Genomic DNA, 26,408 nt, shown 5'->3' with positions numbered 1-26,408 from the left:
CTTTCTGCTTTCCAAAATATTTTGATCTCTTGAACACAAATATGCTTATGGAAGGATGCAATTTAAAAACTAATATTTTCTTTAGCCTGGTTTATAACTGTATTTGCATCATCACTTGGGAAAGATGGGTTTTGGTAATATTTTATGTTAACACTGAACCTCTGTTAGAATGTTTTTGAGTATTACCAGGAAACCAGTATAGATTTTTGTCTTTAGTCTTCGATTTCTTTGTAGCATACATCCTTGGAATATGAAGGCCTTCTTCCTGAAATTAAGGATTACCAGAAGGGCCTAGAGAGATGGAAGCATTAGCATTCCAAAGATAGCAAGATTAAGTATAGAGTGGTCATCCTTGCAAGGACGTTTTGATAGTTGCATTTTGAATTGATGCTGTGTATTCCTCAAAATAAATTAAGAGCTGATACTTCACTTGTGCATTCCCTAATATGAGAAACAGTAATTTATGGTACGAAAAAACCACGTTTTTTATGTCATTTCTTTTTATGCCATTAAACTGTTTATAGCTATGATGTCAGTTGAATATGACACTCTTCTTCCCACTGGACCCTATCAAATTTAATGTGCAGGGGTACTTATGATGATGTAAGCATGTGTATAGTATTTTATCTTGCTATCATTTTCATTGTGCAGTCTCATCTTTTGCTTAATGAGCACTGATCAAGACTTAATCTGTAGATAAACTTTTTCTTTTTTCTATGGCGTTAATGCTGAAATAGGTATGCTTCATTAATATTCAAGAATAAACTTTCGTAGTTATCAGAGAGGAGGAATAGCTTAGTTCCCATTTTACATATGAATAAATGATGCAGAGATAAGTGCCAAGACATTCACTTATTTTGATGCCAGTTTGTGACATGCACAATCTGGGATTTTTTTTGTTGTTGTTTGTTTTTTTGTGTTCATGGGGCATTTAGGTGTTGCACTGAGGGACGTGGTTTAGAGGGAAATATTGGTGGTAGGTGGACAGCTGGACTGGGTGATCTTGGAGGCCTTTTCCAACCTTGGTGATTCTGTGATTTTAAAGATATTTATGATTGTGTAGCACTCAGCATGCATCATTGAATAAAATTAGACCCCAAGGGCTCAAATCAATTCTTCGAAATATGAAATTTGCAGCTGTCTTGTGCTGCCTTCTGTCATACAGAGCAACTCTGTGGAACATCAACTGTGGGATCTGGAAATTCTCAGTACTTTGAAACAGCTTAAAATATGAGGCAATTCTTTTTTTCTGTTGAAAACTAGCCTCATTTGCTCCATTTTGCTTTTCATAACACATGAGAAAGGTCCTTCAGCAGTGGACTGCTTTATTCCAAGGCCTTCCCCAGCAGAACTGTTTCCTGTGCTTTGTGTGTGACCTTGTTAACTGCTGTCAGTTTGACCTTTCATTGAATCTAGTTGATTTTTCCCTTCTATCTTTTCTCTTACACTCTAGTCCCTCAGGGTTCCCCTTCAGATAGCTAATTCAGATGAGCCTCTGAAATAATGACAGCGCTTTCTCCTGCAGTTTAGAGTGAGTGCTTTGAAGGGATTGGCATCAAGTTTGTGATGTGATTGTTGGGCCTAGAAGTGTGTGTGCTATCTTCTGACTTCACGTTCATAAGGATTCCAGTGTAAGGAAATTTCTACAGACCTGGTTGATGAAGGTGTCATGAGAGAGTAACACTGGATCTTTATTGTCATCCTTCACAGACAGTTGCTGATGTTTACAAAGAAGAAATGAGATGATACCTGTGGTCTAGTCCTTCAGGACACTAAGCTCCTCTGTGATTTCAATGTGCTGTTCCTTAATTTTTGACTGTGCAGTGCATGTGCCCTTCACTCAATTAATGACAGAATCTGTGGAGTTGTGACATCCTTTTATTTTGCTTTCTAAGTTTCAAATAGGCTGTTCAGATAAAAGTTGTGTTAAAAAGCTGATAACTGACAAGCTATTGATTTGCATCCCCTATGTATATCCTCAAAGTATTTTTTCCTTACGTACTTTCTGTTTTTTCTCAGCACACTGTGTGGATTTTTCTACTTATGGCCAATAACTGGGGAATTGTACAGCTGTCCCTTTAAAATTTCTTCATTTTAGTGCATGAAGCAGTTCTGTAGCCAAAGCAGAGTGCTAAAGCCTTCAGAAATGCATCCAGTGTGGTCAGAGGCAATAGTAAATCATGTGTGACACAGTTGAGCCAGCTACAGCAGAGCTGCAGAGTCTATTCTGCATACTTTCTTCTATTAAAGAAGAAACTATAGGAAGTGCTTTATTCTTTTAAAAACCTTAGATCCAGCTTCAGGTGTTTTTTTGGACTAAGAAAGCAATAGAACACTCCCAGTCCTAATCTGCAACAACTGCCAGTAATCTGACTACCTTAGAATTGTATATCCTCAGTTAACACTTGCAGGAGCTCTAGCAAATGCAAAATAAAATTAGGACCAAACTGCGTACCCCAAAACTGTAAATAGTCTTAAAACTCCAAGAAAAAATAATTCTTTCCACAAACTTTTCTGTTAAGGCTTGTAGAATGCATCATGCTACTTACGTAGTTAGAGAATAAGACATGTTCCTTAAGTGAATGGAAAACTGAATAAATGAAGCAGTGGATGAGTGGGCAAGGCGAGAGTGAAATGATGAACTAAGGCTGAAGTGGGAGAGTGTGAAGAATGGTGTTGGGAGGAAAGTAGTGGGGCAGATGGAATAAAAGGTAGATCTATGAGAATCGTTCTATGATTTAATGAGGAAGTAACCAGATGAAAGAGGACAGGAAGAGAAAACTGATTAATTTGTTTAGAAAAACATCAGAAAAGAATGCTAGTCAGAGGCACATTCTTGGTGGGCCTGTGACAAAGTAGATGAAAGTATAATTGGAACTCTGATAGCAGTGATCTGGGAAAAAAAAAAGATAGAAAAGTTAAAGGCTGATTTGCCAGGATGATAGAATGGGTTAGGGAAAGATGCTGAGAAAGAAATGAGTAGTAAAAGGAAATGGCTGTGTCACTAACAGACCCAGATTAGTGCTGGCTGTGCTTCTGTTTTCTTTAAATTGCTGTGGCTCCATCATCCTGGGCTTTTGTAGCTTTGATAATACTTAAGAGCTGCTCAGAACATCAGTTAATGCAAGCGCAGGAAAAAAAATGAATTCTATTTTGAAGGTGTTGTTAACAAAAGATAAAAAGCAGCATCTTAGAACCAGAGAACACTGCCCTTTGTGGAGGTATAATCTGCCTTCTTCTTTTTGCGTGTCCTGCAGTACACCTTCTCACCTAGATTTAAGATTTCTCCTTGATGGAAAGGAAATTAACACTACCCAAAGCAGAACTGCAGGTGTCTGAAGAGCACATTTTGGGTTATGAGCAGTTAACATTTAGAAGTGGCTGATGATAATATTGAAAGGTTTAGAAGATATATAAATATCAGAATGAAATAATGTTGCTTTGAAAAAAAAAAAGAGGTAAATAGTTGCTTTTTTTTTTTTTTTAAGGGATTGAATCCTGAAATATTCATTCCTGGAGAGTCGTGATTCTCATTCCTTGCTTAAGATGAAAAAATGTCCCTGAATTCTAGAATGTTTAATCTAGGAAATATGTAAAGGAATCTAGTTCTTCATAATGCTAATCCAAGTAAAGGATCTTTGAAAATGGAAAGTGCATGAGTTTACTAATCTCTGTTATATTTAAAATAGCTTTCTTTTACAGTAAAAACTCATGCATTTATAATTAGGCAAAGAAAAGAAGTCACAATCTAGCTTTAGTAAATGCTTTTATTGATAGTTAATAGTCTTCCTTTAAGTGATAATATGCTTTGTCGCCTGAATCAGCTAAGTAAGAAAATTATTTCTCCCAATCTCTAAAGCAATCACTTTTATAGCTTCATCTAGTAAATGAGCAGCACACTCTCCAACAATGGAAGGCCAAAAAAGTGTGGAAATTAAAATTATAGATATATATTCTATCAAACTTTGTTGTACAATAGTTATCTTACAGACTCTGTCTGCTTTCTTCTGGAAAATGTGGCATATAAAACTCTAAAATAACAGATGAAATTCTTACCTAAAAATTCAAGTACGCACCGCAGGATTTTAGAAGACAAAATAGGAAGAAAGGAAAGAACCTTGTAGTGCAAATGATTAAAAAAACAAAACAACAAAAAACCCCTTCAAACATATGGTATTATAAACGATCTCTTAACCCTTCTCTGCACTGTCATATATGGCATGGTTTGCCCACCTTGTATTAAAATGGACCTCTGGTGTTTTGTTCAGTGAATCAGAAATGTTGTTTAGTTGCTGTGAGTGGGTTTTACAAAGAAATGTTGTCAGGCCTCTCTTTCATCGCTCCTGTGCCATGGAAAGAAACACTTTGGGTTTTTGTCAGGTTTTCTGCTGAATAAATCAAAGGGCACAGCAGTCAGTGTAAAATGCATTCACATGGGTGAGAGCTGTAATGCTGTGATGCTGAACCCTGTCCAGAGCAATGTACTTAGCTGAGAAATTGGTATTTTGATTACGCGGACAAGCAACAAAGGCCGACATTTGAAATCTTGGAAACTACTGTTATGGTGTATTTGGATAAATGTTGCCTTGGGAACTAACTAGTTCCCAAGATGTCACTGCAGTTAAACAAGCAATTGAAATAAATTAATTCTGACCTTTCCTTTGTTCTCAAGAATCTGTTGTTCCGCATACTGTGAGCAAACCGCACACACGTGCATCCCCTGATGAGTCTTCTTTGGATCTTCCATGTCAATCTGAACCATTGTGTAAGCATGCGGGAAATGTCACCGCAATCAAATACCAGTATTGCCCTCGTATCTACTTTGTGTGATGCAAGTGGTTATGTGAGGTGAAAGGCAAACCTGTACTGGGAAATGGCACCGTGAATGCGTCTGGTTTTGAGAGGCACCGCGAGTTTGCTCACACGGGCATATGTTTAAATGGCAGCTCTGGTAGAAAGCAGTTCCTGCATCTTGCCACAGCCACTCACAAGCCACTCATTCCCATCCTTGTGCTGTGCCTTCAGTTGTCAGATAAATTGTTCACAGCTACATGGTGAACTGGGCCTGGTTGAATTGTTCTTCTTTTTTTTTTATTGCTATATACTTATTTTTTTAACCTAATCTGTTTTCTGATCCAGTGCATTCTTTGGATGCCCAAAAAGTGACTCGGGCACAGCTGAGGTGGTGTTGGAAGGAAGGAATCACTGAAAATGAGATGTGTTCTATTACTGTTAATTTAAAAAAGCAGGATCGAGCAGTTTCTGGGGTTGCATTGGTTGTAGAATCATAGAATCATGGTTCATGTAAATTATTTTAATCACTAAATATGTGCAAAACAAAGCAAAACCCACTGCTGAACATGGATGTTTGCTGTCCCTAATCACACGGACCTTAGCCTAGCAGCATGTTATGGTCTGTTAAGGGAAGCAGCCAAGGAGCTGGCTGCGTGCCTGGAGAGGGGGCTGGGAAGGCAACTGACAGTGGCAAAGGCCTCTCTGCTCACGCCCATATCTCTGCAAGGAGATCCCTGACTGTAGCCCATCTGCTCAGGGAAGAGCTCTCCTAGCAGCCTCCGAGCTACAGCCAAGCTTGGACACAAGAGCCGGCTGGGAGTGTGCCAGCAAAGCTGTGTGCTTTCTGTGTGCTCTCTCTGAACCACTCACACCGCAGCCCTGGGTCTGTGAGCCCATCCAGTTCAATTCTAGGGGCTACTGCAGGCAGCCACATCTCTCAGTGATGGACTGGAGGGGCCTCTGGGGATGCAGGTGATTCTTTTTCCGTGTGCTGAATTCCTCAAAGCTGCCCTTGTATCAGGAACTACAATATGATGTAAAGTAAGGCAGCAAGCAATCCAGTAATTTTCCACTATAAAGTCTCAAACAGAAGCAGACCCATTTACTGCACTGATAATGTTTAGAGAAGCTGTGTGTGCATGTAGTTTGACTGTACATCGGCAGAAAGTGGGAATTTCACTCAGAAAAAAGACATTTTTGCCTGGAAGGCAGTTTGCTACAGTTTAAGACAGGCAATACAAAGTCAAGGTGTTGTGAACACTAGCTGTAATAAGTAGACTCTCTTGGTTTTATTGGCCTTGTACTAGAACATAATTTCTTTGTGTAACAGTTATTTCATTTTTGTATGTACCTGGCAGTCGCATATGGAGCTGCTGAAGATAATGGATGTTTGATGTTGTATTGTTTTAATTACTATGGGTTTGAACTGGTGAATAGCACATAATTCCACAATGTCAGGACCAGTCCTGGTTGTTTGCAATGAGAGGGGTATGTGTGAGAGAAACAGGGGAGTATGTAAGCAAAACAGCTGATTTGCACTGAAGGTATTGCCTTCAGAGATTTCCCTAAAAGTCCATGAGTGTTCTCTCTGTAATATTAGTCTGAATCATTAATCCTTCTGCAACCAGGCAGACTTTTAAATTACATTTCAAATCCAATATTCCATAAAGAGCAAGAAATAGTAGATAGTCTATTTTGCCTTTTAATCATTCAGAGGCAAAAACAACTTTGTGTTGTCAAGTTGTGCATTCCTTTGCTTTTGTACTTGTCCTCCTCTGAGCACTGGCAGGTCACACTAATGGAGTTTCTGGAACAACTCCAGAAGTTTTGCAATCAGTTAAGAAGAAAGCAGAAATGTTCCTGGGGAGCTGATCCTCTGCCGGGGTCTCTTGTGTCTGTACACTACAGGACAGCTACTCTGCCACCTGGCAGGGTACAGAAAATTCTGGATTTCTGTCTCAGTACAATGAAACTGATTTTTATTTATAGGTGTACTTTGTCTTGTAGCTGAAAGCTATATATTGAAAATATATACATCTACATAGATGTGTGTACACGTGTTCATGTTTCGTAGTGAGCAAGTTGTGTTTAAAAAGTAAGTTTGAGGTTTTAGGGGTAATAAAGGATCTTTTGTTGAGCTTTGAGTTGCATGTTAACAGCATCGCAGCTGCTCTGAAAAGTCAAAATAGCTGAAGGAGGGCAGCTGCTCCCTGGCACAACAGCGGCACAGTACGTAGTGTGTAATGCCTCCTATCCGCATGTGAGTGCTCAAGCACCCCTGTGCTCAAGTGTATGTGTGCCTTGTGAGCTCTAGATTTCCTGGTATGGACTGGGTAAGCCCGCTCTTGGCTTTAGCTTGAGGCCACTGTCCAAAATATATGCATCAAAATGAATCTCTTTGTGCGCCAAGTGACTGTCAGCAGCAGTGCAAAGCAAATTAGCCATAGCTCAAACCCTTAGATTCCTTCTGAAAGGTCATGTTACTTGGTATGTTTGCTTGGGAATACATAGAATTAGAAGAGGAAAACAACAGTGCCATGAGCAAAGGGTATGCAACATGGCGATGAGCGAAGGGACAGCAAGATGGGTAATTCGGCGAGAGCAGCTGGTCCTGCTGTGGCCAGCATGGTGACGTGGGGAGCAGTGGCTGGGGGGATGCATGGTGGATTGGATGTGGGGCAGGAACGTTTGCCAGGTTCAAACAGCAAATATTCCAAAGAGCCATAAGCAGCATTGCAGCCTAAACAGTTGCTCTTTCTGGTTATTTTATAAAAACAATTTACTGTGTCCACTGGAGTGTTGATTTGGCTCGGTGACACTGCCTTTGTACCAGGACAGCCTGGTGCTATTCCAGGCTGCATGCAGATGTAGGATCTAAAGCCTCTGTTCACCCCCTCCAGTCTGTGGCATGAACAAGGCTGAGGGGCAGCCCTGTGCACCCTGGCCTGCTGCAGCCTGCCTCACAGAAAGCCCAGGTGTTCAAGGGCAGGGGCCTCTCTGTGCACCTCAACCTGATTCAGTCACTGCTCTGCTCTGGAGTGTGGAACATTTAGGCCAAGAGAGAGTACTCGGAGAAATGCCTGACACTTAAAGCGTGCTTTGATACCTATCCTACAGTGTTCTTTCTTCCTGCAGGAAAGGGGCACTCTGAACCAACCCTTACAGTGCACAGTTTCATGAGAAATCCACTTGAGTTCTGAGTGACAGCACTGTTTTTCTCTAAGCTCTCATCTTGCACTTTAATGTTTAGTGAACCAAAATGGTTAAATTTATTTTCTAAGAGTCCGGTATCTATGGTAGCAATCAAACCTACAAATTGTGCCTTTTGGTTGAACTCAGTAGACCCAGCCTTGTGTAACTGAGGCTGTGGTATGATAAAGAGTTCTGTTATGGCTTCTCATATTGATCAGTCCAGTTTAATTTCCTCATGGGACCTGGGCTGTGCTAGGGATGATGGATTGTGTTGAAGGCCCGATAAGCGTATTTTAACAAAACATCTCAAGGGCTTCTAGAACAGAGGCAATTATCAATACTGATGCATGTTTCCTTTCATCAAAAGTTAAGGGCTGTAATAGGCTGTACAGCAGCTGCTGCTGCAACACGTGACTTTTTTTTTAATTAACTTGGAGATACTGTTTCCTCAACCTTGTAAGTGGGCTGCTTCCTGGAGGAAAATAAATTGGGTTCCAGGTTTTGTTTTTAATTGTATGTGTGCTAGCAGTGCTGTCTGCGTGCTGTACTCACTATTTTGGTAATTGAAACTTAAGTTTATATTTTAGGGTGATAGTCTTGTCCCAGTGATCATACCAATATGTGAACTGCTACTTAGGTCTGATAGCCAGAATTTTGTGTTGGGTTACTGATCATGGCTACTGTTTTTAATGTGCATGTTGTTGGTAAAATAGTTTACTGCTGTGGATTTGGCCATCAGCATTTTTGTTCGGCACTGAATATTTTAAAAAGACTTTTATTTTAGGCTCTCAGTTGTGAGAAGGAAGACCATTGTTTCTGTTGACAGTGTTACCTTTCCTATACAAAAATGCTAACACTTCATTTATAAGCTATTCGCTGTAGGTGGGCTGTGGGTGTTAAATTCAAACTTGTTTAATGTTGCAAATAGGATGTAAGAAAATTTGATTGAAGCGAACTGCTATGTTAAACTTGATTTTTAAGCAGTTTTCAGACATGCAGCTAGAAGTTCAGTGCTTTCCAGAATTGTTTGCCTTAGCTAGTAGGAGGAATCACCTTTATTCATCAGAAAACAATCTAATCCATTTAATGCCCCTATAATAATTTCTCATTTCTTTCCCATTTCACACACATTATCTCATTCATTAGCATAATTCTACTCATTAACACATGGATTGAAAGCAGAAATGTTCAAAGGGGTAATGCTTTGTTTCCAGCCTTTCCTTTGTTTTCCTAGCATTGAAGAATGTGGATGTGTGATACCTAGAAAAAACTGGAAGCATGGCTGGCTAGTGCCAAGTACATATGAATGTAGAGACCACAAGGCATGTTCTTTTTCTTGCTCTGCATTGTGTGTTTGGTGCTTCACCATATTTGATTTTTTTTCTCTTCCTGGTGCCTGAACTTCTAGAATCATTCATTCAAGTGAGATTTACAATTTTCAAAATTGTAAAAGGAACAAAAGGAATAAAAGGAATATTGAGCTCTGGTAATTACAGCTTAAAATTCAGAATATTTCTTAGTCAGAAATAAGAAGTTAAAAACATATTTATTTTTCCCCTAAGTATCCTGGAGTTTTTAAAGTTGTCATTTCTTTCTGGACATGATGGAAACGCGTGGTACTGATGAGCACAGGAATGCTTATAGGGAGGTGCTGGCACTGCTACTGCTTTCCAGTCTACTCTCACTTCATCAGTTAGTCTCATATTAGTTGTCACACTGGGTTACTGTAAATTACCCTTGGCAATAATTAATTCAGATCAATCACCTAATCTTAAAAATAAATATCACTGAAAAAACATGGTGCTAACAATCCCCTGAACTTACCTAAGGTCAAATATATTTTGGATTTAGTGCTGCAAACAGACTGACGGGGCTGATCCAGGCATTTTCACTCGTGATGGAGCCAACATGCTTTTACCTCCTCATGTGCAGGTTGATTTCAGTGGCCCTTGATCCTAATAAAAACCATGCCATTCAGATCAGCAGGTTTGGCGTCACAGCTGAACGAAGCAGTTTAAGTGTACTTCAGGCCTCTGCTTCCTTCCTCACTCCCTCGTATTCCCCATGCCTGCTCCATGTGGCAGCCTGTTGTATGCTGGGCGCTCAAAGCATTGCGCAGAGCAAAGGAGCTGAGTTTGCTTTTCAGGAAGGGTTTCTTTATTTCAGAGGTCATTATGATACGTAGCAGGTTTGAGTTACAGAATAGATCTTTAAAAATAAACTGGATTTAGGAACATACAGAAAAAAAGCAATTACCTGATTTTAAATGGGAGATAATAAACAAAGAGAATGTTCCCTTTACCTTTTTTTTCCCCCTTATATGTTAATTAAATATATGTTAATGAAGTCTGATGTGGGATAGTGACACTTTACCCTTGATTTTAAGCCTTAATAACATGTTTAACTATGTCTCTCAGCTGAGACCACAGAATGTGAAATTTCTTCATTTTAATGCTTGCAACTTCTATTCTTTTAAACAACATTATTTATTGTCGTGTCCCTAAATTTCTAGGTGCTGAAGTGCTATATATGAACATGTCAGCGTATAATGAAGGACGCCTTCAGTCATCTTTCTGGATTGTAGATAAACAGCACGTGTACATTGGAAGTGCAAGCCTGGACTGGAGATCACTGGGACAGGTAATTCAATGGAAAAAGTAACCCTACAGTCTTTGAACATGTAATATTTTTGAGGCCAACAAGTGGAGATGCATTGCTTTCTGTTTCTGATTTGCTGGCAGAGGGGTGCTACAGTTTTGATGACTTCTGCATTGACAAAAGTGTATTACTATGAACAGTAATTCTCTGCATCATCTATCCTCAACAGTTATGCTTTGGGATTGGTTGTTGTTGTTTCTTTGTTTTTTAAAGGGATTGCCTTTTACTGATTTCTGGGATGATGATGTTGCCTGAAGGTTATAATTTCTGGTTTACCAATTAAAAATGAAGAGTAAGCCTCATCAACCACCAGGTCTGAGGTACTACAATCTGCTGCTATGAAGAAATAATTAATCAGTAATGTCATTTATGTTTTTGTAGGTATCTGTAGCTTTTTTCTCCCTCAGATGTCTCAGGAATGCAAAAGACTGTAATAGTGTAATGGAGCATAAATGGCCCTGTGAGATCATAATCAGTTATATTTAGGGAGTGGAACCTGTACTTTTGTATGGCACAACAGAGAAAAAGGAAGCATTCTAGGTTGATAGTTATTAATTTCTATTTTGAAAGTATTTTCTTAATGTGAGCGTGAACATAAGAAAAAAAACTCCATAATTTTGATAACTGTAAGAATTCTGTAAAGAAGGCATGTTCAGTATGAAGCTTTTAAGATTTTCTTACAGGATCAGTCTTGTCAGAGTGAAGTAAATCTTTGCTCATGTAACATACCTACCTTAAACTGGATGCTATTTTAGTATTTTGAATATGATTCCTCATTGTTAATTTTATTGTCTTTTTTGCATATGTTTGGAAATTTTGTTACCATCATATACCAGTATATTTTTATATGTGGTGATAAGACAAAGCCCAGAGGAATATTTGCACAGAGAAAAAATAAGTACTTCTTGCAAGTTGTTGTTAAACAAAATATGCTTTCAATTAGCTGAGAAATGTATGCTGGGGTTTCAGAAGAGCCTAAGGACATGAGATGCTTGGCTTCTGTTGACATCAGGTATGAATATCCAATTTCCTTACCCCAGAGTTATAGTTTAATACATTAGAATAACTGCCAAAAAGATCTGATATGCAGTCCTAAAATAATAATCTGTCTTGACCTTTCCACTTAAGAGGCAAAACAAGCACAGAGTTCTTCCATTTTATTATGAGTGCCTTCCTAAGGAGAACGTTCTGGCATGTGCAAAGGGCCCAGTGTCACAATAAGCCAAGTCATCACTAGGGAGACTCAGCTCCCACTGGATTTCATTATCAGAGTCTTCCTGTAGCTATGTCAGAGGGATCAGGCCCACTTTCCTTTTCTTCAGGCAGCCTCAAAGAGTACACACCACGTATAACTGGGAAATGGAGGATCAAGGGATATCATCCAGAGCCACGTACTCGTGCTCTTGGCAGCAGAGTAGAACTCCTGCATTTCTGCAGTGAAAGCAGGGAAGTCTCTGAAGATGTCACTACATGTTTACTGTTCCATCCTGGTTTTACCTACAAGGAAGGGGCTGTGAAAAGGCAGACTGGGCTGTTGATTACTCACATATGGTCTCTTTAAAAACTCATCCGACTTACAGACTAACACAACTGTGGATACTGAATCAGCAAACCACCTGGGCGAGTTTCTCTGGACCCTGACAGCAAATTGCAGGATAAAGTAGGTCTGTGCTATTCTAGAGACACATGGTACTTCGGCCAGTCAAGCACAGCAGTCGTCTTCTCACTCAAAAAAAAGATTCCTATGAGTCAGTCTCAGTGTCACTAGCAGCAGCTCTATTCAGCAGCACAGCTTAAGCGTAAATTATTTGAGTGCATTCAGACTCACATCTCACAATATCTGAAATGCAATGAAAAGCTTAAGATTTTAGCTGTGCACAGTTGTCAGATCTTTTTTGAACGTCTCCCCTTGTATTTTCTGTGTGCATAATTTACTGTTTTCTCCCTACTCAGACTTTGCATACGTTCAGGCCACTGCACTGCACTATTCATTTAGGAGCACCTGCTCCACTGATGCAGTGGTAGGGCTGAAGATGCTCACTTTTAATACTGTACCAAATACAAGTAGGTGGCTGTTAGCTTTGCTCACCTGACCTGTGCAAATGCATCTCCAATTCTATTAGGCATGAGGCTGGTGCAATGCTCTACAACCAAGTGAAGTTTTTGTGTTCATCTTGCTGTAATTAACAAAAAAAGATGCAAGCCTCTGCAATTTGTTAGGAGTTTAAAAGGTGTCATTGGTAATTAGTTACAGGGTATGTGTTGATATATGAGTATTAGCAGAATGTAACTTCAGTTACTGAGTCTGAATTAGTAACAGGCCAGTTCTAAGGGAAAGCCTTAGCGGAAAAAATAACAGGAACACAGTGCAGCCATGAAGCTGCAAGGTAGGCTGCTCATTGAGTTTATTCAGGCTGTTCATTTAGATTTATTTTTCCAGGTGTGCAAATCAAGTTCAAGTACAAATCAAGAGAAGAATACAGATTTCCATATTTACAGACTTTACACAAAGAAGCATATTCTCAGAACTGTGTAGGATACTAACAAGATGAAATGTGGGGAGCTAGCCCTTTTAACTTGACATTTACAATCCGCATATGACATACTTCCTTCTCCAAGAAAAAATCACTCACTCTTGAGAAATCAAGATTTTTTTTCCAAGTATTTCTGTCTTTACCTAGGTAGTTATTTACAGATTTTCTCACTGCTGTATCCTGCTCAATTCAAACAGCAATAGTCTTGCCTTCAGCATGGAAGAAGGTGGTGTTTATTGGAGAATTACATATGTGAAACTGCAGCAAAGAAACTGGTCTAGCTTTTTTTTTTTTTTTGGGGGGGGGGGGTGGAGGAGTAACTATAAACAGGAGCTGTGGGTTAACATTTTTGTGCCATCGGGATTGTAATGTACTCCATAATATCTGCACATCTCCTTCCTTTGGCGAATGTTTTTCCCTGGAAGCACCATGTGCTCAGGCAGCTTGTATGACTTCATTTGTATTCAGATCAAGTTTACAAGCCAGGGGTTGCAAAGGTAATCTGCAGCAGAGCTCAGAATGGAGCCTGACAGCTTCACAGCCTTCTGAGCTTGAGCAAGTTTTGTACACTGGCAAATATGTTGGGCTACAGTCCCAGAATCTTTTACCCTTCTTACCTCTTGCTTGCTAGGGAGCTGGAAGTGCAGAAGGAGTCGTTAAATGCTCTGTACTGTAACGTCAAACATCTCCACAAAACAGAATATTTATGCAAGGTTACTGTGGTAGATATAACTTGATTGTCTTGTAGTTCAGTCCCTATCTGTTACAGCATTATACTTGTGAATCTGAATCTAAAGCCGAAATAATTATTTAACTCCAACAGCTTCTCTGAAACCAGCAGCAGGATTTACATGTACAAAGGTGTCAGATTTCCTTCTACAACAGTTGTGGAGAATTCCTCTCTGCTTTTATGAGCTTGACACTAGATATAAATCTCATATGAGACTGGCTAAGTTTTGCTGCTATTTTCCTGACTTTCTGTTGCTGACAAGAAACAGGGCTAGCATTTCTTTTAAAAGTAGTGTTTCTGCTTCAGGAAGAGAGATTTTCATATACTGTGTTGTATATCACTTATGGAATAACATTTATAGTTGCATATATCCTTGTGCTTTTGCCATTGAAAACTTACCTGAATCTGATCTTTAACACTGCTGACAAAGCTGATAGCATAGGCTATATTGTATATTATTTCTGTGCAAAACTGTTTCAAGTGAGTTGCAAGTTTTCCAAGACTGTAATCATTTTGGCTGAAATCATCTATGCCAGCTATCTGCTTTTGTCTGAAGTCAAAACCCTGCAGGCAAGTGAAAAACAGTGTTTAGCCTTTCTGAAAAAAGGCATTTACAAAAATGAATGTTTTCTTATTCAAAGTGGAATGTTTTGATCTTTTCTTTGAACATGTATCTTTTACTGCTGTTAACAATATATGCCAAGTACTCCTCAATCACATAATCTATTGGAAGTTTGCCATTTGTCGATGCCTAACAGTAATTCTTCAGGAAGTCCTTTCCTGTCTGTCTCACTTCATTCTCTGAGCTTTTTGTGGTTACGTACCTCAGCTTGGGGACTCTTTGGGTCTGGAGTACCACTGAGATGCAGAGGTGTAACTGGGGGAGATTAGACCAGAAAGGAGAAGTGGTTGGCTGGACTGGTCTGGATGCTCTGGTCAAGTAACCTAACAGATCCCTAAAGGGACATGGGTTTGGTTTGGATGCTCTAAAAAAAGCACCGGCAAGACAGAAAGCCAGATACGGAGGGGATGAGGAACCTGCAGGAGACTGTCACTGCAAGATAATGAGGCTGGGGAGGTGTAGGAAGGAAGGAAGAAGATGCTGAATAACAATGATCCCGGGGAAAAGTGAAATTAGCTATGTGAGGAAGCCAGGCAGATTAAATTGCAGGACAGGTTTGCCGTAGAGAAAAGATGGCAGACTACACAGGTGTTGAGAGAATTGCAAAATCAGTTAGGAAGTGAGAAACTGTATGGTGATGTGCTAGGAAAACACATGTGAGGGTTGCTGAGCAGAAGCAGAACAGGGACAAGAGGCTGGGAGCTGAGACTGAGAAATGAGTTTCAGTCAAAAGACAAAGTCTGCGGGTGCAGTGTGGAGGTCTGCAATGGGAACTGGTGGGTAAGGACTGGGAGCCAAGGGCTGAGAAAGTCTCTGCCTCTTGTTCAGGCTCTGGTTTGTACCATCATTCACGTGCTTAACTAAAACATTAAAAGCACTGCAAAATTAGTGTCATCAGTAAGCTCCTGTTGTTGTTTTTCTTAATTGTAGTATTCTGTTTGACTGGAAAATATACCTTCTACAGTCCTTTGAGGTGGTGAAAATGCTTTTCAAACACTGAGTGTGTGATTTTGTCCAGTAGCTTTTTCTGCATTTTTTTGTTGTTCTCTTCTAAATTTTGCTCTACTGACCCATTCTTTCTGAGCAGGGATATAAACTGTTATGCTACTAATGATGGTTTCTTTGAAAGTTTTCCAATCTCCTTTTGGAACTATAGCAGTAAAATAGTCTTCTCACTGATCTAGATTCTTTCTTGTACATTTGTTAAACTGATAAAATGGTGTGAAGACTACAAACTACTCTTTCATCAAGCTGGTATACCTGGAAGAATTATATAAAGGCAGTCACTCATTCTCTGTGGTGTCATTTGCCCTTTAAAATGTGATTTAGGAGGGACATTAGAACAGGTAGATTGTAAAGAAAAAATTTTAAATTACTTTTGAACTTTGTATCTCATATGAGAGATCTATGTGGTCATCTGTACAACTTCCATCTTCTGCTTCACTGACATATTTGTTAATTGCTGCAATTGGTGAAGCATCTTCCCAGTGTTGCCAGGCTCTCACCTAGGAAGTTAGTCTTGCAATCTTTGAACAAGCCAAGCAACATCTTTGGGCCACAGCTGGGCAACCCACTTAAGGATGTACTTAAAGCAGTGACACACAGAAGTCTACAGTTAGTCAGCAAAATGCATACATCCCTGCTAAAATGTCTGGTTAAGAAGGGTTAAAATTGCACAGATTCACTCCATCAGCTGCTGCCTGTGATTTGCACCGGTAACAGTGAAAGGAGCAATGATGCCATACTCTTGTTTTACCTGGTTACTCAACCAGGTAGCTTAACAATGTACCTAAAATAAATTATCATCCATAATAGCAGTGAGAGGGCTAACAAAAAATGCCATGTTTCATTTTTTCCATGGCTTCCTCAAATAATTTTAGTGGAACCTGAAAATGCTTTTTGCTCCTTAATTCTCTAAAGGACCGTGTCTGTAATACAAACAGAACTGTTAATCAGCTCAAAATACACTTCTGAAGCTCTTCATGCTAACAGCATTTTTGGAAAAGTTTTATTATTCACACATGAGCAGCTGAATCCAGTGGGCAAACAACTGCAATGCGTTAGCTGAACCATTTCAGAAGAACGTTTGTAATCAGCCCTTGGAAAATGTATTATGGAAAATTACTGAAATGAGTAAAAATTAATCCAGTTGTCTTCCTGGAAGTGGAATCAGGCTAATATTAACTACTCATGCTGCAGGCTAACAATAGCCCAACTTGTGACTTCTAACAAGCGGTAGGTAATCCAAACATCTGTGTGCAGTTAATGTCCACATCTGAACTTCTGAGCTCTCAACAAGGCTGCTGTCTGTTCCTTCCCTGTAACTGGTAGACTGGTTGTGAACATGTGGACCACTAATCAAGTGCAAATATCCAGAGTCCTCCAGTTATTGACAAGACTGAGGTCAGAACCATCAGCTAGGAGGTCGCTCCTGTGTTGCACTTCAGCACACAAACTGTTTAGACTGAGGAAGAATGTGCGTCTTGGCATGCCAGAAAAGGTAGGAGTGCTGGGAAGAAACGTTCTTGGGGAAAAAAAAAAGAAGCCTGAAAATAAGGTTAAGTTCTTGGCTGGAGAAAGGATCCTAGAAGTAGGAGAAGTCCTGGAGATCAGGGATCCGTGAGAAGATGGAGGCTAGTGATGTCCCACAGATTTTGGCTGGCAACAATTGGGAGGTGTGAATGTCAGCAGCCACAAAGTAGGGATGGCCCCAACTTTCTGTTCCATCATCCCAGACCAGCAGCCACCTCCCTGAAGGGATGGGAAGTGGCCCAAGGTGGACAACAAGGAAATGTGCTTGCAAAAATTCAGCAGCTAGAAAAGCTGCCTCCTATCTGTTCTTAGACAAACCCCGACATTCTCTGTCAGTGGTCTTTTACTCTCTCAATACTCTTCTTCTCCCTTGGGGCTGTAAGTTAGAAATGGCTGGTTATCTGCGTAATCAAAGCTCATCAGAAAAACGGATAAACTGTCCCAGCACTACTAGGACACAAGCAGTAACTTATTCTGTCTGAGGGGCTTGGTTTTTATTCAGTGCTTTGAGATATTAAATAAATTGCACAAGAGGGCAAAAATATGGTAATATTAATTCCTAAAGTACAAAAGAATGGTGGAGCAACGCCCTGATTGCTCGAGGAGTAAAATCAATGAGACACAATACATCCAGTTCTTTACTCAAAGTCTCATCCCAATTATGTGTGGAGGACTTTTTCTGTCACAGCTTGATATTGTTGAACTTCATCCCACTGGCTTCAGCCCATTGATCCAAGTTGTTCAGATCTGTAAGGTCTTTCTCCCTCTAGGCAGATCAACACTTCCCCCAGATGGGTGTCACCTGCAAACTTAATGAGACTGCATTCAATGCCTTCTTCGAAATCATCAAGAATGACATTCAATGGGCCAAACCCCAGTACCGATGGGAACACCACTCATGACCAGCCACCAGCTGGATTTGACTCCGTTTGCCACCACTCTCTGGCCCTGGCCATCCAGCCAGTTCTTTGCCCAGCAATGAATGCAGCTGTCCAAGCCAGGGGCTGCCAGCTTCTCTGGGACAATAATGTGGGAGACAGCATCAAAGGCTTTGCTAAAGTCTAGGCAGACTGTGTCAACAGCCTTTCCCATATCCACCAAGCAAATCACCTGTCATAGAAGGAGATGAGGTTGGTCAGACTGGATCAGTCCTTCATGAACCCATGCTGGCTGGATCTGATCCTTTGAGACAGGTCTAAAACAAGTTGTTTCCTGAAACTCAGGATGATCTTGAATGCTTCTAGGAGCAAATACAGTCTATAGGGCTTTTCTTTTTCTCTCAGAGAAGAGGAATAATTATTATCTCAAACTGCATCCTTAAAAACCGTAGTTTCTATTTACTTGTGTCATCTATGTTATCCTTCCTTAAGAACAATATATGTAAGTATTTAACTTCTCTACACTTTAAAGTACGTTATGGTGATCTCATTTATTGCTGCTTTCCGAAAATCCTGCTATAGCACAGCCACCTCTCCAAACTGATCACTGAGGCAGGATCTGTACATTTGCAATTTCTAGTAATGACAGCTGCATCTTATCTTTACAGAACTGCACAGAACAAGAAACATGCTATTATCGGTCAGTCATTTTTTTTTAACTTTTATCTAAATTAGTCTCTTGAAGTTATGTAACAGTGCATCTGGTCCTTCTGAGATAAGATACTTTGTCTGACACTTAGTGGAATTGCATCTTTTCACTCTAGCAAACATTACACTGTGTTTCTGCTGATAGAATGCTGTTTCTTGTATAACTACAGTTATGTCCCTAATGTGCATTTTAGACTATAGCCAATCCCTACTGTTTTCTTCTAATAATTTGCTTAATTTTCTTACTGTCCCGGAGGTATCTTATTGTTATTAGTAAGTCGGGCGTAGTCTCAAGTGCTGAACAACTTAAAACAGCTTCTGCAACTTCATTATCCAGCAAAGCTCAAGCTAGCTCAGACAGGTAAGTGTTATACCGACGGTACATGTAGCAGACTACCTGTATACTCCATCTACTAAATTTCCATGTTATCCCTCACATCTGGCAGAGAATATCTGCTGCTACTAAGTTTGTATACATTATTAACTCCGTGATCCAATCCTGAAAATAGTCGTACTGCTAGTCTGATTGACTTCAATGGGATTATTTCCAAAACTAGCCCATATTATAAAGATTAAAATGTAACCTAGATCTTAAAGCATATGTGGATGAGTCAAGATGTGAAGAAAACATACGCGAGTAGGTATTACACAGCTGTACTGACAATGAAATACCTTTTTTTGTGCTTTTAGTTCTCATAGCATAGAAAGCAAATTGGATTGTCAAAACTCTGCCGTGACGTTGTTACAGCTCATCCTTCAGAGGATGCCTGGAAGTATATTTATTATTTTTGCTCAGATCTTTTGGCCAGATCTTTTCTTTAACCAAACCTGCAACAGTTCAATGAGTGCTGTTTCTCCAAAATATCAGCTTTTCTTTACTCCTTTCTTTCTTTCTTTTCTTTCTTTCTTCTTCTTTGGACAGTGTGTGGCAGGAGACACGTTGTTCTTGGAAATGCACAGAACACGCAACGTGCCTTTGTCATGGTGCAGAGTTTGTATGTTTGGAAGTCAGGCATTTTATTTTGTTCTTTAACTGAGACAGGCCAGTTTTTTCTGTTACATTCAGAGATGAGGAAAGTCAGCGTTCCCTGTTACACTTACTTGGCTTGAAATTTTTTATCTTGCCATTCAGTGTTTACAAACAAATCTCAGTGACGCAAATGGGCTGTCGTGCCTCTCGCCAGCATTGCTGTACACTGCAAACAAACACAAGACTGATTAAAGCTGAACGGAAATATGGATAATGTGACTACTATACTTGTGTTTTGTGCTTTTTGTTGCTGCCTGGCACTGTTTTTGGTTCCTCCTTAGTTCTGTGGATTTCTGTTTTTTGCGATCAAGTGAGTGAAAATAGCCTAGGGCTGTGTATTTCCCTTGCATTTAAAGCCAAGCAGACTTCCTGTAACGCATCAGCTTTGCTAGTTTCTCAAGATGCAGAGCCAATCCCAAACTGCAACACGTTAGGAAAGCATTCCCTGATAGTATAGCTCTCCTAAGGCCATGTCCATTCTCACATGTATCATCTGCTTGATGCACTCAGGGTAAAACAGGGCAAACTCTGTCTTGCTGCATAGTTTTATTTGATTTCTGTTGACTCAAAGAACGTGCTCATCATTCTGACCTTTGAAATTAGATATCTATTTTCATCCCTTTTTTTTTCATTTATTGTGAAAGTTCCATAGAAGAGGTTCACTTTCCATTGGAGTAATCAATAATAAGTTGGTTAAATCAATAGATGGTACGTCTACAGAACAAAATAATGGAATATCCTGTTTGATTTCTGCACTGGCCTGGTGGCAGAGTCTTAAATAAGTGAACTTAGGTGGACAGAAGAAAGGCTGTAAATTCTATATATGTTGAGCTGAAAGAGAACTTGATCATTAAAATACAGCTGAATCTCTGAGGAGGAGGTACTGCACCACAGCCTGTTGTCATCTCCCACAAGAACATGCTGGCAACTAATCTTGGTCAGTAATGTTAATGAATGAAGGCAGATTCCTCTCAGAGGAATTTAGCTATTAGCATACCCCACCAGATCAGTCTTGTTCAACTAAACAATTAAAATAACAGCATTAAAATAATCATGACAGTATATTCCCAGTATGTCAGTGGTTCCATCCATGCATACATACTTTGATATTGCGCAGACAGTTCCCTCCTAGATAAATATCTTCATTCAGAATTGCCTCAGCTCCTAAAAGTTCCCTGGTGCAGCAGCCCAGTAATCTCTCACTTTTACAGTGGAGGCCTTTCAAGGAAAACTGGATTTAATATTCTGTGAAAAAGATACATGGTACCTCAGGCTGAAAGACAAGGCTATAAATCTCCATGAGTATGGCAAAGAAGGACAATCATTTCAGTCATTCTCTGAAAGGAATAATGAGTCTACAGTTCAGTATAAAATCTCATCTTTCTATATACACAAGTCATCGAGCAGAACAAAACAGATTCTGACAAAGCATTCCTTCCATATGAATGTGCAGAATTAATAGCACCTCTAAACTTTTTCAGATTTTGACACTGTCTTCATAAGCATTAAAGCCTGGTTTGGAAGTCATCTTGCATTCACCTTTATTAAGTTTGCCAAGTAAACAGCAGTCTCCAAAGCAGTGAGATCATCAGTGTTTGCATGGAAGCGCTCAGTGGCAAACTTATTCACTTGATGAAGATACACGGGGAGGCAGCACGTGCCAACAGAAACGTGAGATGTATCTTCAGAAAATTTCAGGATTCCTCTGTTAGGCAAAGTTCTGTAATCAATACAATGACTAATAGGCATTTCCTTTGAAGTTAATGGTATGGCAGATTTCTATGACTGGACAGCAGATCATTCTGTATGTAGCTCTGCCACGTGGGTACAGAAAAAACGCACCAGGTACGTGCACCATGCGTATATATAACACTTTCATGATGTACATTCTGCTTTTTAGCATACAGTTAAAATTTTTTTAAAAGTATTATTTTAAAAGTATAATACTTTTGAAAGTATTGAAAATACTTTGTATCATCTTTGTGACCGATATTTTAATACCTTCAACACTCTATGTGCCATAACAAAGAACTCAGTTTAAAAAGAAATTATAGGAGAAAAATATTATCTCCCTATTTTCAGATTGAAAGAGATTGCTAATGCTGTATTTGAATAACATATTTTCAAGTGTGTTTTCAGGTGTTTCTTTCCTTTTCCTATAAAGTTAGTGATTACTGCTCAGTACTGCAGTTGGAAATGGCATCAAATATTAAGTTTAATGCCAATTTTTTTCCACTGGAGAATACAGTAGGGCCACATCTTTACAGAAGTGACAGCTTCCATGTTAAAGAAGCCAGAAAGCTACTACTCAGAAGAACAGGAACAAAAAGCAAGTATGGATTTCTAAAACACATTTTTGTATAGGCTAGCCATTATCCTGGGGCTGCCTATATAATGCCTATGTAATATTTAACTAAATCCCTTATCTAAGCTGGTTGGACTTCCAGCTTACCTTAAGGCCCTATACATTTCATTTAATCAAGATTAAAAAAAACAACAACAAAAAAAGCCTTTGGCCCTCACTGCTAAGTCAGTGATCAGGTAGCAGGGGAAGGCTGAACAGTTACAGCAATAATTCATATGCAATGTCACTGTCCCAGTTTCCGTCCACAGCATGGCTGCCACCAATCTATATTCAGTTTGTAAAATGGAAACCCACTGTGTGTGTCAGTAGTGTTATAAATAATGCATTCAATTAGTCAGCTATGTGCCGCTGCATTTCCCTGAAGCTCCTGAATCTGAAAGCCCCAAAGAAACTGTGCTTTGATAGAAAAGGTTTATACACAAACAGCGCCTTTATTCTGAGGTCAGTCCTTTGTGCTCTCCTCCATGCACTGTGCAGCAGCAGATGTAGGGAGGCTGCCCCTTGCAGCATTACTAAGGGTGAGAACAAATGCTCAGAGCTCACGCTGTGATTTCCAGCTGCGTGAGGAGGATGCAAGATAAGGGCTGACGGAGGGCGATACAGGCTCTGATGCGTCAGAAAGAGGCAGCGGCATATATGCGCATGTGTGTGGTAAAGGAGATTCCAGGGCCTTCCAGAAGCCAGCAGGATCCTTCAGATCACCTTTTAATTTTGCTGCAGTTCCAGTAAGGTAGTGAGTTGATTTCATAGGAGTGACACGGGTACTGAATGTGATGCATCTTGTCAGCAGTGAAATGATGGGCAGCACCATGTGCTCCTTTCCTTCCTTACCGGCCCTCTTCTTTAATAGAATGAACAACAACTGCGTTTAGAAAGAGAAATGGAACCAAGTTAGGAAATCTAATTAATGTGAATTCTACAGTAAAGAAATAAATCAAGCTTGATTCTGGAGAAATGGTTTCTTGCAGTTTCTCATTTGCTTTCCCCCTGAAGAGACACTTGTGCTTGCTTTGAGGGGGCTATGAAACTGTAAACTGAAAAGTCATTTGATAATGATAAATTAGGCTATGATTATGCCAAGCAATATTAATTATGCTGATAGAGATTACAGCAGGAAATTTTTAACTGATTCTCTTCTGCCTTCTGGCTTGCTCTGACAGGCAGTGATGTGTTGTTATGTTTTGGTTTGTTAGTGAAAGCAGCAGTGGAGGTAATAAAGCGCAAACTTCCACTCAGTGCTAGGTTGGGTTCCATGGGAACGTCACCGCAGAGTGGCCTGTTGTTTAAACAAATTTGATTTGTATTGTTTGAAAAAGTGCATTTATTTTTGATGAATTCCATACTGATGAGCAGATAGCTGAAAAACAAGGACTGTTTTTGTTGGTGCTGTTTTCTAATGTGCCAAGGACAAGGGGGATTTCTTGTTTTCTACTTTGAAGATACGTGGATATCTCTTTCCCACAAAGCCTTTTGCACACTGTGCCATGAGATAGAAAGACCCTTCATTGGCATTTCTAGCTTCCTCTGCCTCTCTGCAGCAATATCTGTCAACAGAAATGAAACGCTGAACCAAATTATCAGCTCTGGAATTATCTGCCTTATCGTGGCAGCCTTTTACCGTTAGGAAATAAAAGCAAAAATAACACATGAAGTTGTAACTCCTCTGACACTTCTGATCTGTGAGAGCCGTGGACTGAGATCTATCAACTATACCTTCTAGAAGTGAGAATTAAAGACCAGTGAACTGACAGAGGCTGCTAATTCAGTTGTACTCCAGCAGAGTACAGCTAGTCCATTTTGATGTCCCTTCTTGTCGTTTGATGAGAGCATAGCATGGCTTTGTACCGACGTTCAATGCAAATGCAGTGTGCCCCATGCATCAACTGCGTGACCTCTCCTCAGTCACGTGTTCAGGCTAATTTTCAGCACAGCAGCTTGAATGACAGTTTTCCATTTTCAGTGATGGGATCTAGTTTCCAGCTTAGGTTGAGACTGTATTTTGATGTCAAATGGAAGGGATTTTTTTCTAGTTTAGTAGAAACTCTGCCTGCCAATTATGTTCGAGTTGCTTAAAACCAGGATGATAAAGAATTAACCTTTAACCTTGAGTGATAGCAGTGTTTATGGACGGTTGAAAGCAGTGGAAAAAAAACAACCCAGAAAACTTAACAAAATTGAAGAGCTGAGTACCATGGCTAAGAATATATGAAACCACGTAAAGAGTGCTGGCTGAGCCACAGGGCCCAGTGCTTGTCACTGAAGTGAGCGAGCAAGAGGAGAAAACACTGGGACTGACAGGGAGCAAAAAAAATGGAACTAGGAAGAGCTGCTGGACTGGGCTATGGTAGGGGCACAGATGAGATTGTACAAATTTAGAAAGCTGATTCTGTAAGAAAAAAAATAAGGCATTATTTACGCAGAATTCCTCTAATACAGCGTCAGTATGTTAAACTAAACAAAGCTGCCAAAACTGCAGAAATGCTAGAAAAGATGCCTATGTAACATTACCCTACTTTGTGCATAGGTACTGCAATAATGTTTACTGACATATTTGGTTTTTCCCAACACTTCTAGTTCTTCCAGCTGTGCAATGGGTTATCCATACCAAATCAACAGCTATTCAGCATTCTGCTTTTCGTTACTGAACAAACTTTAGTGCACGCCACTGAAACTTTCTACAGAAAGGTGGGTCATTTATTGCCTTCAGGGGCTTGTATTGTCTTACGTATCTCAGTACTATTTTCTTCTTTATTGTAATAGTCTGGAAAACCATGAGCTTAGGAGGAAAGACTCTTCATGTGCAAAGATTTTAAAACTTTTCTTGTCAGTGGCACAGTGATACAGGTCACCTCCAGTTTGCTCATACAGTAAAGAACACTCAACTTGAATAAATTCACTCTTACCCAGGTTTTCAGGGGTTGAGCTGTACTTCTCTGAATTAGCTCTTGACTTATATCTCTTATGTGATTTTCTTATTGTTCATTAACTATTTTTAATGTAAACTTGGATCTTGCAGAAGCACAAACATCCTGTTCTCAGTAACATTTAAATACCATATTGCGCACAAATACTACGGAAGCCTGGGACCCTGTTTATCCATCTTGTGACTCACTGCTTTAACTTATACAGGTCTGTAAAAGTGTAAACCCTTCCAACAGGTACTGTTTAGACTTTTTAACTGTTGTTTTATGCAGTGTATTTTGTTACAGAAACCACCTAGGACAAGTGAGTCCCAGAGGACAACATGATACAGTTGATAACTTCTATATTAATTAGATAACTATGGAATCTAGGCAAGGCACCAGGGTGGTCTATGAACAGGTCTTGCAAGGTGATACATTGGAGAATGGTTCAGAGTTTAATTCTACGAATTTCTGAATACCATTATTAACATCCACAGAAGCACTTACTGTCAGGTAGCTGATGTGAGACAGAGTTTTACTCACTTCCTGAGAATGTAGTGTTTTACTATTTGTATTAATCTTTTCTAGTTAGTATTTTCCAACAGTACTGTAGGTCTCATTCTTACCTGCATGGAAGGGAAAATTGGAACTCGGAGCAGAAGCAGGACTGTGCTGGATTTAGATTTCACTGAATTTTCTCTCTTGTTTCTAACACAACAAATCTTTGAAGCCTCTGCTCTGTATTAAGAACCAAACATGGCGGGAGTATTCTGGCTCCTGATGCATAGGGTTTTGTTGCAGGTTCTAGCAAAGTGTTAGCTGAGCTTTGTGCTTTGCTATTTTGGTGAGCTCTAATGTCTGCATTTGTTTTGTGAGACAAGTGAGGAAGTGCTGCAGCCTGCATAGCCTCTTCAGAGTCAGGTTGTGTTTTTGTTGTACATCAAAGTGACAGCCACTCGAGTGGGGTCTGTTACACCTAATGAATTTGTGATGAGCACTACTCCTGTAATCCCGTTAGAGCCAAGCCTGCTACAACACTCCTGTCAAACACCACCAAGAACCAAGAAACACTTCTCCCTTTCTCAGGTCTCCCAGCTTTCCCTCCCCTGGGGATGGTCATCCTGCACTAGGGCTGCAGAGCACCCAGCACACATCCTTCCTGTCCCTCTCAGTGGGTTTGGTAAGGGCTGTGAAACAGCAGTGTGAAAGCAGCCATCGGGTAATGTGTGTGTGACTGGAGAGTCACTGAGCACTGTCTGCTGCCAGATGGAAACAGGAGGGATATGGGAGGGGGTGTCACATGAGGATGATAACTGAGTGAAAAGGAACCCAGTGTCTGGAGCGCAGGCTGACCACGTATCTATAGCACGTTATGAGAAGATCCTGAGTTTACCACTGAAAATATCTGCAGCCTGCTCTATGGTGGTAATTAATACACTGTTATTTTTCTTCAGAAGCTACA

The 26,408-nt window shown here is 40.0% G+C and overlaps 1 protein-coding gene across 8 annotated transcripts in view; it reads left to right on the top strand.

Moving 5' to 3' along the window:
• The window catches only part of PLD5 (phospholipase D family member 5), a 227,113-nt gene that overhangs the window by 139,692 nt on the left and 61,013 nt on the right, over positions 1–26,408 (top strand). For all 8 annotated transcript variants that reach the window (XM_048936320.1, XM_048936319.1, XM_048936317.1 and 5 more), the window contains one exon: positions 10,499–10,626. In XM_048936320.1, coding sequence (XP_048792277.1) covers positions 10,499–10,626 — 128 coding nt within the window. The remainder of the gene's footprint in view (positions 1–10,498; positions 10,627–26,408) is intronic.

The sequence above is a fragment of the Lagopus muta genome, chromosome 2, assembly GCF_023343835.1.
Source record: "Lagopus muta isolate bLagMut1 chromosome 2, bLagMut1 primary, whole genome shotgun sequence".
Classification (NCBI taxonomy): Eukaryota; Metazoa; Chordata; class Aves; order Galliformes; family Phasianidae; genus Lagopus; species Lagopus muta.
The sequence above is the reverse complement of the archived record's forward strand: the minus strand, read 5'-3'. Positions and strand labels throughout refer to the sequence as shown.